Below are 10,200 nucleotides of genomic sequence, written 5' to 3'. Positions count from 1 at the left end.
TTCCACTTTTGAGTTAGATATATATATATATATGTAGATGATTATATAATTGCAAACATAAGGCAACAAAACCACCGAAATTACATTGTTTGGCCTATTGAAGGTACAAAATAGAGAATGAAACATGGAAGGTTAGAGAAGTAATTATGCCTTTTAATTTTTCTTAGAATTGTTGTTTGTAATAAATTTTATACAAATCATCAACTACAACCGATGTTTTATAGTACTATGATATTCCAATTATGATTGCTTTCATTATCTAAATATAATAGCTTGGTGGAAATATATGTCTATTTTGGCACATGAATGCATACCTTAATAAGTAAATATTTGAACTAAATATGTAATAAGGGATTATTTAGTTTGATGTCTTTGTTTTTTTTTTTTAATTCCTTTTTATATGATTTAACCCAAAAGCTATAAACATAAATTATAATTCAGTGTCTTACAATTTGCTCACGTTTCATTACCTTTTTCTTTCATATGTCGCCTATACTCACCCTCAAGTTATCACCCATATGCTCTTAGGGGCGAGAATATATTACATGCAGCAGGACTCCAATTACAATGTGTCACGTGTACGGTCCGACAACGTGATACATTAAACTATTTAGTTTTTATTATTAATAGGGGATGAACCGTACATATGTCGTATTGTGATTGGAGTCCTGATGCAGTATTGCATCAAGGCTCCTAATGTAATATTTTTTTCTTAGGGGCGAAACCAACATTATTTTTTAGGATAAGCAATTTCACTAACCTTCCTTCTCCGCTTCACTACTTTGCTTAGCCTCACTTGAGTTGCACCTTTTTTTTTTCGTATTTACATATCGAGCACCTAAACATTACTTTTTACAAATATACCGCTCAAATCTTTCACATCACATCAAATACATCATAATTTTTTAAAAATATATGTTTTTTATGCACAAGTAAGACGGTTTGTCTAAATTTAGACATGTAAATAAAGAGGAATTGAAAGGTGAGTATGTAAATCTTCATTATCGCTTTTTTGCAGCTAAATTTTGTGGATAATTGGCTTGAAATTCAGTTATGAAATTGTGGAGTGCTGTCCTTGGCTGTCAAGGGTGCAAAACATAAGACTGAATTAATTGTCAGAAAGTGGAGGGAGGCTGGAAGACTCCAAAGAGATTTTTCTGCACAGGAACGGGGGTTTCTCATAATAAAGAAAGATGCACGGTGGACGCATATGAAAATTAATTTATCATGAAAGAAGTAAAATTTTCTTCTTTAATTTCCGGAATATTATTGGAACTTTCTAAAGTTATAATGGCAGGGCCGATTTATCCAAAAACAGAACACCGCTCATTCGGCGCTCTGACAACCCGATTTTGTTGGAATTAAAATAGGGGTGGGAATCTATTTAATATCTTTTTGCATTGACATGGTCTTTTTTTTTGGATTGGGTAAAAAAGTTAAAAGACTTGTTACATTTCTAGCCAATCATGGGTGCATACATAATATTTATATTTATGCTTGAATCACATTGAAGGAAATGCTTTTCTTTTTTTTTAATGCATAGGTTTGTGGAATTGAAGGGGTATAAATGTTAATGTCAAAATTTAGGTGATAGAGATGTAAAACATAATAATCATGGGGTATGAATGCAAATTTCCATGTTAATTTAACTACTTTCTATTCTTGCAATATAACACTGTTTTCTTTTGCTCTTAGGAGTATTTTTCAAGTTTTAGAGCCACTCATAGTTTAGTTCTACTTTTTTGATGGTCCCATTTTAATATATTATGGCAATTAATAATATTTTGAGACAAAAAAAAGAGAAATATTTATTAATAAATTCGGATGGGGAGATCACACATATGAGATACTTGAATTGGTGATGACATGACATCTGCATTCACTACTATCCATACATCCGGACGTCCTCAATATGATAATTTTTTGAAAAATTGGGCCTTGGAAGGCCATTTAATAATGATTAGAATGAATATACTTAGGATCATAATTTAGAAGCTAAAATTCAATTTTTTGAATATTATAGTTATAAGACAACATATACATCAACAAATATGAAAATTTCTTATTTTCAAGGAAGGATCATTCTATATTTCTATCCTTAATAATAAAAAAAAATAAAAAAAAAATATCAGAGGCTAATTGTCCCCACCATTTCTGTAACTTTGCATTAAATCATGAGAGGGAGATTAGACATTTGCAGCTCAAAAGATAAATCTCTCGCTCTCAACCTTTAAAATGAGTAGAAAATAGAGAGAGAGAGAGAGATTGAAAGGAATAAGAGGGAAAGAAAAACCTCAGCTCAAATCACACCCACTTGATTGTGACCCCTTCCATCACCCTTTTAAGCTCATTCCTCCTCTTCTTCTCCACTCTTCTTCTCCTTCTCCTCCATTTTTTTCACCCAATTGGGCGGCGGCTGGCATTGCGAGGCATGGGAAGACACTCCTGCTGCCATAAGCAGAAGCTAAGGAAAGGCTTGTGGTCTCCGGAAGAGGATGAGAAGCTTCTGAAGCACATCACTAAGTATGGCCATGGCTGCTGGAGCTCCGTCCCCAAGCTGGCAGGTGAATTTTAACCCTAAACATCGAATGATTGTTAAAAGCTCTGTTTTTTATTTCCTATCTACGTTCTAAATGAAAGTGGAACACAATTCAGGTCTGCAGAGATGTGGAAAGAGCTGTAGGTTGAGGTGGATAAATTACCTGAGGCCTGATCTTAAAAGAGGCACATTTTCGCAGCAAGAGGAGAACCTCATCATTGAGCTCCATGCGGTTCTTGGAAACAGGTCCCTTCAATTTTCTACCTTTTAATCTTTCTATTTCGCTTTTAGTTCAGACATGTCTGAAAAATTTTATCTTTTTGTCAGATGGTCTCAGATTGCAGCACAGTTGCCTGGCAGAACAGACAATGAGATAAAAAACTTATGGAACTCCTGCATCAAGAAGAAGCTGAGGCAGAGAGGCATTGATCCCAACACCCACAAATCTCTCTCAGAGGCCGAAAATCCTGAAGAGAATAAGGTTTCTACCAGCAGCGAAAGAAATTCCATACTTTATACTGGCGAAAGCCTTCAGCAGACAGTGCTACAACCTGCTTCATCGCTGATGCAATCAGCCGAACAAAATTCCATTTCAGCTAAGGAATTCATCATCGATAATCCCACCGCCTGCCTCCGCTCATCTTCAAACTCCATATCTTGCTTCCCTCTCCCTCAACTTAACTATAGTACCAGTGCCTCAGCTAGCCTGCCATTTAATCAAAATCCTTTCCTCTGGTTCAACCAGAACTGCAGGGTGTTTGATATGAATCCAGAATTGAGCTGCTCTTCCATATCCACAGTAATCTCGAACTCAATTATGTCGAATTCAATGGACCTGAAGTCTCCTGTTGATCTTTCTTCACCCTGCTTTCCTCCACCTTGTACTGGAGCTCCAATTTTCCCTTATCTTGAAGCTGGTAATCCAAGCAGATGCAGCAGTGGGAGCAGCAGCAGTAGCTCCATCTTCGACAGTGGCTTACTGTCATGGCCAGATTTATCGACAGAGAAAGAAACTCATTTTCATCTGCAAGGCGACCCGGAAGACCTCAAATGGTCCGAGTACCTCCAGGGAAATTTCCCTGTTTCTTCAATTCTCCAGACCCAAAACCAGCCATTATACGGCAGCAGCGATGCAATCTCCCAAAGCCATTTCGAGATCGAAAATTCAAATCTTTGGCATCAAAATCAGCAGCCACAGCATCACCAGAACCAGCCGCAGCAGCCGCCGCCGCAGACTGCAGACTTGTATGGTAAGGAATTTCAGAGGTTTTCTACATTGTTTGGTCAGATATAGATTATATATAGAAAATCAAAAACCTTTTTAAACAGAGTTTTCAATTCGGTCAATGCACGAGTTCATGAGTATAAGATAATAAGAAGGCTTGTTGTTGTTATGATTCTTGAATGCGTGTGTGTCATAATGATTTTTCTCATGTATATAGTCCTTATGATACTGAAAACAACTCTTTATCTATTGTTTGATTTCTATGATTTCCGCAGTAATAGTGTGAAACATTGCAGAATAAAATTTCTTCAAATTCCCCCCTTTTCTTTTTCATTATTGTTTATATAATTTCTTGGCTGCAAACATATTTGTGATTCTGTAAAGTTGTAAATGATCAAAATCTCTGCTTTGAGTCTATTTTCTTATCTTTTCTGATAAAAGTTAGAAGCTTGAGGCCACATATCTCTTTGTTGATAGAATAGAGCTACTCCGGGATTTTGGAAGCAGTTAAGATTCTGTTCCTCTGAAGCCTGCTCCATACAAAGTACTTTTCAGTACAAAGTTACTACTCTGAAAGCTACTTGAATCCATTTTTACTCTGTACTATCAGTGCAGAATCATGTCACATTCAGTGGGGTAATTTCCCTCACTGAAATCTATAATTTTTTTATATAAATAGTAAAATTATATATATATATATTATATATATATAATGTAGTTTAAGCAAGGCTCTGCCCCTGGTTATTAGAAAAGAGTGGCACTTATAAATTAAACAGGGATATATTAGTAATAAGAAAGTGACACTTACTCTCTTATTGTGCAAAAGATATGAAATCCAACCAAATTTTTCTCTAGGTGCCATCTTAAGCCCCACATTGCTTTATCAAGTAAGGAAGGTAAACAAATTTGATTGTAATTTCAGTAATGGGCTAGATCTTGTGTTCTGCTTCTTTAAGATTTGTGATATGAGTTGATGGGGAGAGATATCAGCTACAACATCACTTTTGTGCAATGCCTTTTTTTAAAATTTTTTGGGCTTTATTCAGATTATTGAAGAGAATAATAGTATGAAAGTGGGTGGCCCCTCTATTTCATGTGCTTAAAAAAAGGTGTTTTAGGGGGATGCAGGCAAGGGATTAAAATTCGTGAAGGTTATTTATGAAAATAAAAGGTTAAGTTTATAAATGTATAACAGAAACTTGTAATAAGAATCACAATTTGATATTCATAATAAGTAATAGATGGATCATCATGAATAGTGCCCATAATTGTGAGTTGGCTTCAAACCCAAGGTAGTTCCCCACCGTGAAGGCAATAAAACTGTTTTTAGTTTTTTTTATTTTATTTTTTCCAAATTGGTAATGAATTTGGGATAAGAGATATGTAATAACATGATAATAAGAGAGAGAGAGAGAGAGGGGGGGAAATTGATGCCTATTTTTCTTCTTATCTGTACTGCACATAAAAGCTAATTGTTATGGGAGAGACAGATTCGAGAGTTCCGAAATAAAGCTTAGAATAGAAGCACAAGAAACAAAAAACACAGCATCAAGATTAAGAGTGGAAAAATCCTAGAAGAGGCGAAGTTACACCACACCAAAAAATTCACTATAAAAAAATGAGAATAATTGTATAAATTACACTACAAGCAAGCCTCTCCGAACTTTGGAACTTGAAAACACTCCTCTTTTCCTCACATAGAAGAACTTTGAAATCACATGCAACAAATCAAAATGGGCACACATTCTAACAAAGAAACCAAAAAGTGAAATCTAGTTCCATTCGGATATTAGCATTGGGGAGCAGCGATATAGCGTTGCTATGCTCAAATGGGTGTTGAGGCGTCACAATGTAACACACTTGTGTTTTTAACCTCGGTTTGGGTGTTATGGCGCCCACTTCTAACGGTTGGGCGCTACGTATAGAAAAAAATTTCTGAGGACAATGCCCCTGAACACAAATTAAGGGGGAGCACCCTCGTACTCCCATGAAAAACTCAACATCAAACATGACTCACAAAATTCAGGGCTCTGAGTAACAATTGATCAATATAATCAGGCTCCATATAATAACACCTATTTATGGCCGAATCAAAGTAACAAGAAAGGACAATATAATGAAAACATCACTTCATATATATATAAAGTGAAACAGATAGACTGAACTTATTGAGTCCACTTATGCAATTCCCAACAAACAATCCCATTATTTTCTCTTTTATGACCAAAAAATCTCTCCAACAATAAGAAATTTCTCAGCATGCAAAAATTGAGTGGAATGTTGCATGCACCTTCATGAATTCATCATGAGATCCACCATTCAATTCTATGAAAGAATTATATGATTAAATCAGTGGAATATACTTTACTGAATTTACTGCAAAATAAAATTTAAACTGTAATAAAAAGATTTGATGTTCTCATAATTAGGCTATGTGCTTTTACCTTTTCATAAGTCTAAAATTGCGACAACTTGGATTTGCACTATGAATCCATACTTTGAATATGCAATATACTCCACTTTTTTTAATCTATTTATACTATCTTCATCCCTTTTCTAGCATTCAGAAAAATTAGCCTTCCCCTGGTTTGGCAGAGCACATAGATGAAGAAATTCAATAGTTAAAAGGGTAATTTTATAATTTAAAATTATGATTCCTAAATTATTACAAAGAATGGTTGATGCATCCAAGTCATTGACCTTGTGTGACTTAGGACAACATTTTTATAACTTTAATATCTGTTTAGAGAAAATATTCTTGTAATTAGAAAGCATGTTTTGAAAAATTATTATTTTATATGTGTATTTTTTGGTATGTCCAAATTACATGTAATAATACATGTTAAGCCATCAAAACCACACTTTTGTTAGGGGCACTTACATACATGCCACACAATTCCTATTTATTTACATATCTAACACCTAATATTAACATACAAACACTCTAATCTTTGACATCACATCAGAAATATCACTACTACTAACTTTTTTTAAAAATGAAGCTCACCTTTTCAAGTACATGCTCACGACAACAAAGTGCTTCAAATGTAAATATCAATTTAAAAGTGGTAGATATGCAAGTATGTATGTAAATTTCACATTTTTTTAAGCTCCCCACTAAAATGCTTCGTAGTGTCAAAAACATTTAAAAGCGAGGTCTCTTTTACCATTATTGACAATAACATGAATCAAACTAAAAGTTGCAATAATATATCATTATCTTTATTAAAAGAAAAGATTATGAAACTTTTTTTATGCTTAGGCAAAGTGACATTTCTGCAAAAACTTTAGGAGTCGGATGTGTAAAAGCATAAATATAAGTGGTATGAATGTAAATCTTCCAAAATCTTTTATTGCACAGAAAATAAAAAAAGTTAATAATAAGGAGAGGAGAAATAGATTTAAAATAGGCGTTGAAAGGTGTAATAGCTGAAGTCATGATGCGGTGGCAGAAACATATTCATAATACGCCAACGGATGGCAAACTTCTTTTTTTTTTTGCAATAAAAAAAGCAGCGGTAACAGTTTTACATTTATGCCAAAATGATTGAAAATTAGTGGATGCACATGGCCGGGTACCAAGCAGGGGGTATTTTGAGAATCATATGTAAATTATGCTTTTGTTGTTGAGATTATGAGCTTTATTCCCTCCACTATCCTTTGTCTCATGGACAAATATGGACAATTTAGCTGAAAGCAAGACGATTTATAGCCAAAATTAAATTAGGGCGGTATATTTTTGTTCTATATACATGTATACATACATACATACATCCATGGTAAGGGTTCGAATCCCCTCTGACACAATTGGACTTAAAAAGGTGCTACTAGAATTGTTAGACACATTAGGGATGGCTGGAGGCTCGTATAATAGCCTCTAGTCATTCCTTTATCTCTGTGTGCGTGTGTGCGTGTGACATATATATATATATATATATTATATATATATAATTGTGAAGCCATGGCTTTGCTACTAGAAAGTATTATCGTATCACTACTTTTCTTTTATATCATAGATTTATGACAAACATTATTAGTAGGAATTTGAATATTTGAGTGAGGGCATATGAATGACAACATGTTTATAGTTTAGAAATAAGGAGTGACAAGGTGCTATATGGAAGTACTTGGGAGTTTTAGGCAATCTTCCTTTTGGCCTTTTCTTGTTTTAGGAAAAAAGATACCTTGCATTAAAATGCATCAAATTTTTTGTCATGCAAGATGAGTCGTGTTTTATGTTGTCATATGCATTGTTATCTTAGCATGATGCTTTTTTGGTGGATACTTTGGTTCTGATTGATTGTAGCAAGCTATTACGTTGAATGACTCGAGAAGTTTAATGAGGGAATATGATTGTCAATTCAACATCAAATTATTCGACGCTAAACGGACAAAAATCCGACTCAAACTTATACCATAGTGAACTTTTATATATATATATACTTACAAACAACATACCTATGCTCAATAGGACGAAATGGAGAAAAAAAAGATTCACGTAGCCGCCCCACTTTGTGGGATAAATGCTTGTTGCTATTGTTGTATTTGTTGTGTGCAATGGACCTCGATGGGGTCAATCGAATAACCCCCATAACCTGTCTATCCAACAGATTTCATTCAACCTCATCCATCATTTTAGGTCTTTTCCCTAATAATGGAAGATAAAGTTTATTCTCATAGAGGTAGTCATCTATCTGCATCCTCCAACAACCAAAATCTGTGCCATCAAATTTCTCGATCCCTGAAACTTTCAATTCATCTGCAAACATTGGCTCTGATACCAGTTGTTGGGATAAGATATATCAGTTGTTGTGGTATATATATAGAAATTAAATAGGAGAACAATCTTTGACGAAACAAAAAATAGAACGAGAAAATTCACACCAGAAAACAGTAACACAACGGAACACGCAGATTTACGTAGTGCAGCAAATTGCCTACGTCAACGGAGTTGCAGAGGTGAAGGATTCATGTTTGAAGAAAAAGGCATCGCAGGACCCGACCTTGCTGTTCGCGAACTGCTCCTCTGCCGTGAATAGTCACGACATCTCTCTTTCTATTCACGATAAAAGACATCGCATCGGCTCTCCTTCAGTTTACGACACAGCCTTTTGTGTTCTTCTTCGGTTTCCTCGGGATAGAGGAAGGTTTCATAGGGTAGAGAAAGAGAAGTGCAAGGTGTAGTTCATTGCAGTGAAGAAAGAAGAAAGAAGAAGAAAAATATTGTTCTCCCTTGGCTTCTTCTTGGTGACTTGGGCAGAAGAGAAATGAGGTTTTTTTCTCTTGTAAGTTTATTTTCTTCGGTGTATATCAATGTAAAGTTTCTTCAGTGTATCTCGGTGTAGAGAGAGAAGAACAAAAATAGAAGAAGAGAGAGCAAGGAAGTGAGAGATTCCTCTTGTAAGTCGAGACGATCAACTGGTGTAAATCCCTCAAAAAGTAAAATCCTCTCCAACTCCGTGGACGTAGGCAATTTGTCGACCACGTAAATTTGTGTGTTCCGCTATATTACTGTTTTCGGGTGAGAATTTTCTCGTTCTATTTTTCGCTTCATCAAAGATCGTTCTCCTATTTTATTTCTATATATATACTACAACAACTGATATATCTTATCCCAACAGTATGCTACATTACATATGCATCAAAAATACTCGAGCGAATAAACTAACATTCTTTAATGCTTTCTGATAGAAGTAGAGCAGAAGGATGAGAAATACGGGAGTTTCAATGGCCTCTGTAAGCGCGATCTGACCGTTACCTTTCCAACTAGCACTATTGGCGACTGTATCGCGAAGGTTCGTTAGAGAATGTGATGGTTTTGAGGGGAACTGAATGGGAGAGGGAAATAGGAGAGGAAAATATGAGAGGGGAAGCTTACGAAAGTTTTGTGCAAAAGGGGAGATCGGGAGAGGCGCGGAAAGCATAAAAGAAATTTAGGTGGGCGGACTGAGTATATTAGGCTTAATTTTCCATATAATTTACATCGGAATTGGTTCGACACTAATGAATAAAGTTTTTATATCGGTTTGTTAACATAAATTCAACACAACATCCATCGCAACTCCAATTGATGTTGCGTTGTATTCAGAAAGCTTTTACTATCAAATTTCTGGATGCAAATTAGACGCAAAATCCGCCGCAAATATCAAAATTTATTATTTCCCGCTTAATAACTCCGATGCAAATATTTGTGTCCCTATAGTTGGATTGGTCCGTAGTGAGAGATGCTTTCTATCTTTGGAGGTGAGATGATCGTTAGTGTTAGAATCCTTGGTTAAGGGAGTAAAAGTAGTCTAGCATGAAGGACACAATACACATTGATTTATGCTGGGAGGAAAATAAAGAAACAAATTGGATAAAACGAGATAAGAGCTACGATTGAGGAAACCATAATATGTAGGTTGACTGGATGACCCATTAAGAAGTGAAAGGCGAG

General features: G+C 35.2%; 1 protein-coding gene across 1 annotated transcript; it reads left to right on the top strand.

Moving 5' to 3' along the window:
* Window positions 1–2,181: 2,181 nt before the first annotated feature.
* Window positions 2,182–4,079, top strand: LOC110022350 (transcription factor MYB86-like). Its single transcript, XM_020721233.1, has 3 exons — window positions 2,182–2,564; window positions 2,656–2,785; window positions 2,867–4,079. Exons 1-3 carry the CDS (start codon window positions 2,432–2,434, stop codon window positions 3,831–3,833), a joined length of 1,230 nt encoding a protein of 409 aa, XP_020576892.1. The 5' UTR covers window positions 2,182–2,431; the 3' UTR covers window positions 3,834–4,079.
* Window positions 4,080–10,200: the final 6,121 nt, after the last annotated feature.

This window comes from Phalaenopsis equestris, unplaced genomic scaffold (genome assembly GCF_001263595.1).
Source record: "Phalaenopsis equestris unplaced genomic scaffold, ASM126359v1 Scaffold000186, whole genome shotgun sequence".
NCBI classification, from domain to species: Eukaryota; Viridiplantae; Streptophyta; class Magnoliopsida; order Asparagales; family Orchidaceae; genus Phalaenopsis; species Phalaenopsis equestris.
The sequence above is the reverse complement of the archived record's forward strand: the minus strand, read 5'-3'. Positions and strand labels throughout refer to the sequence as shown.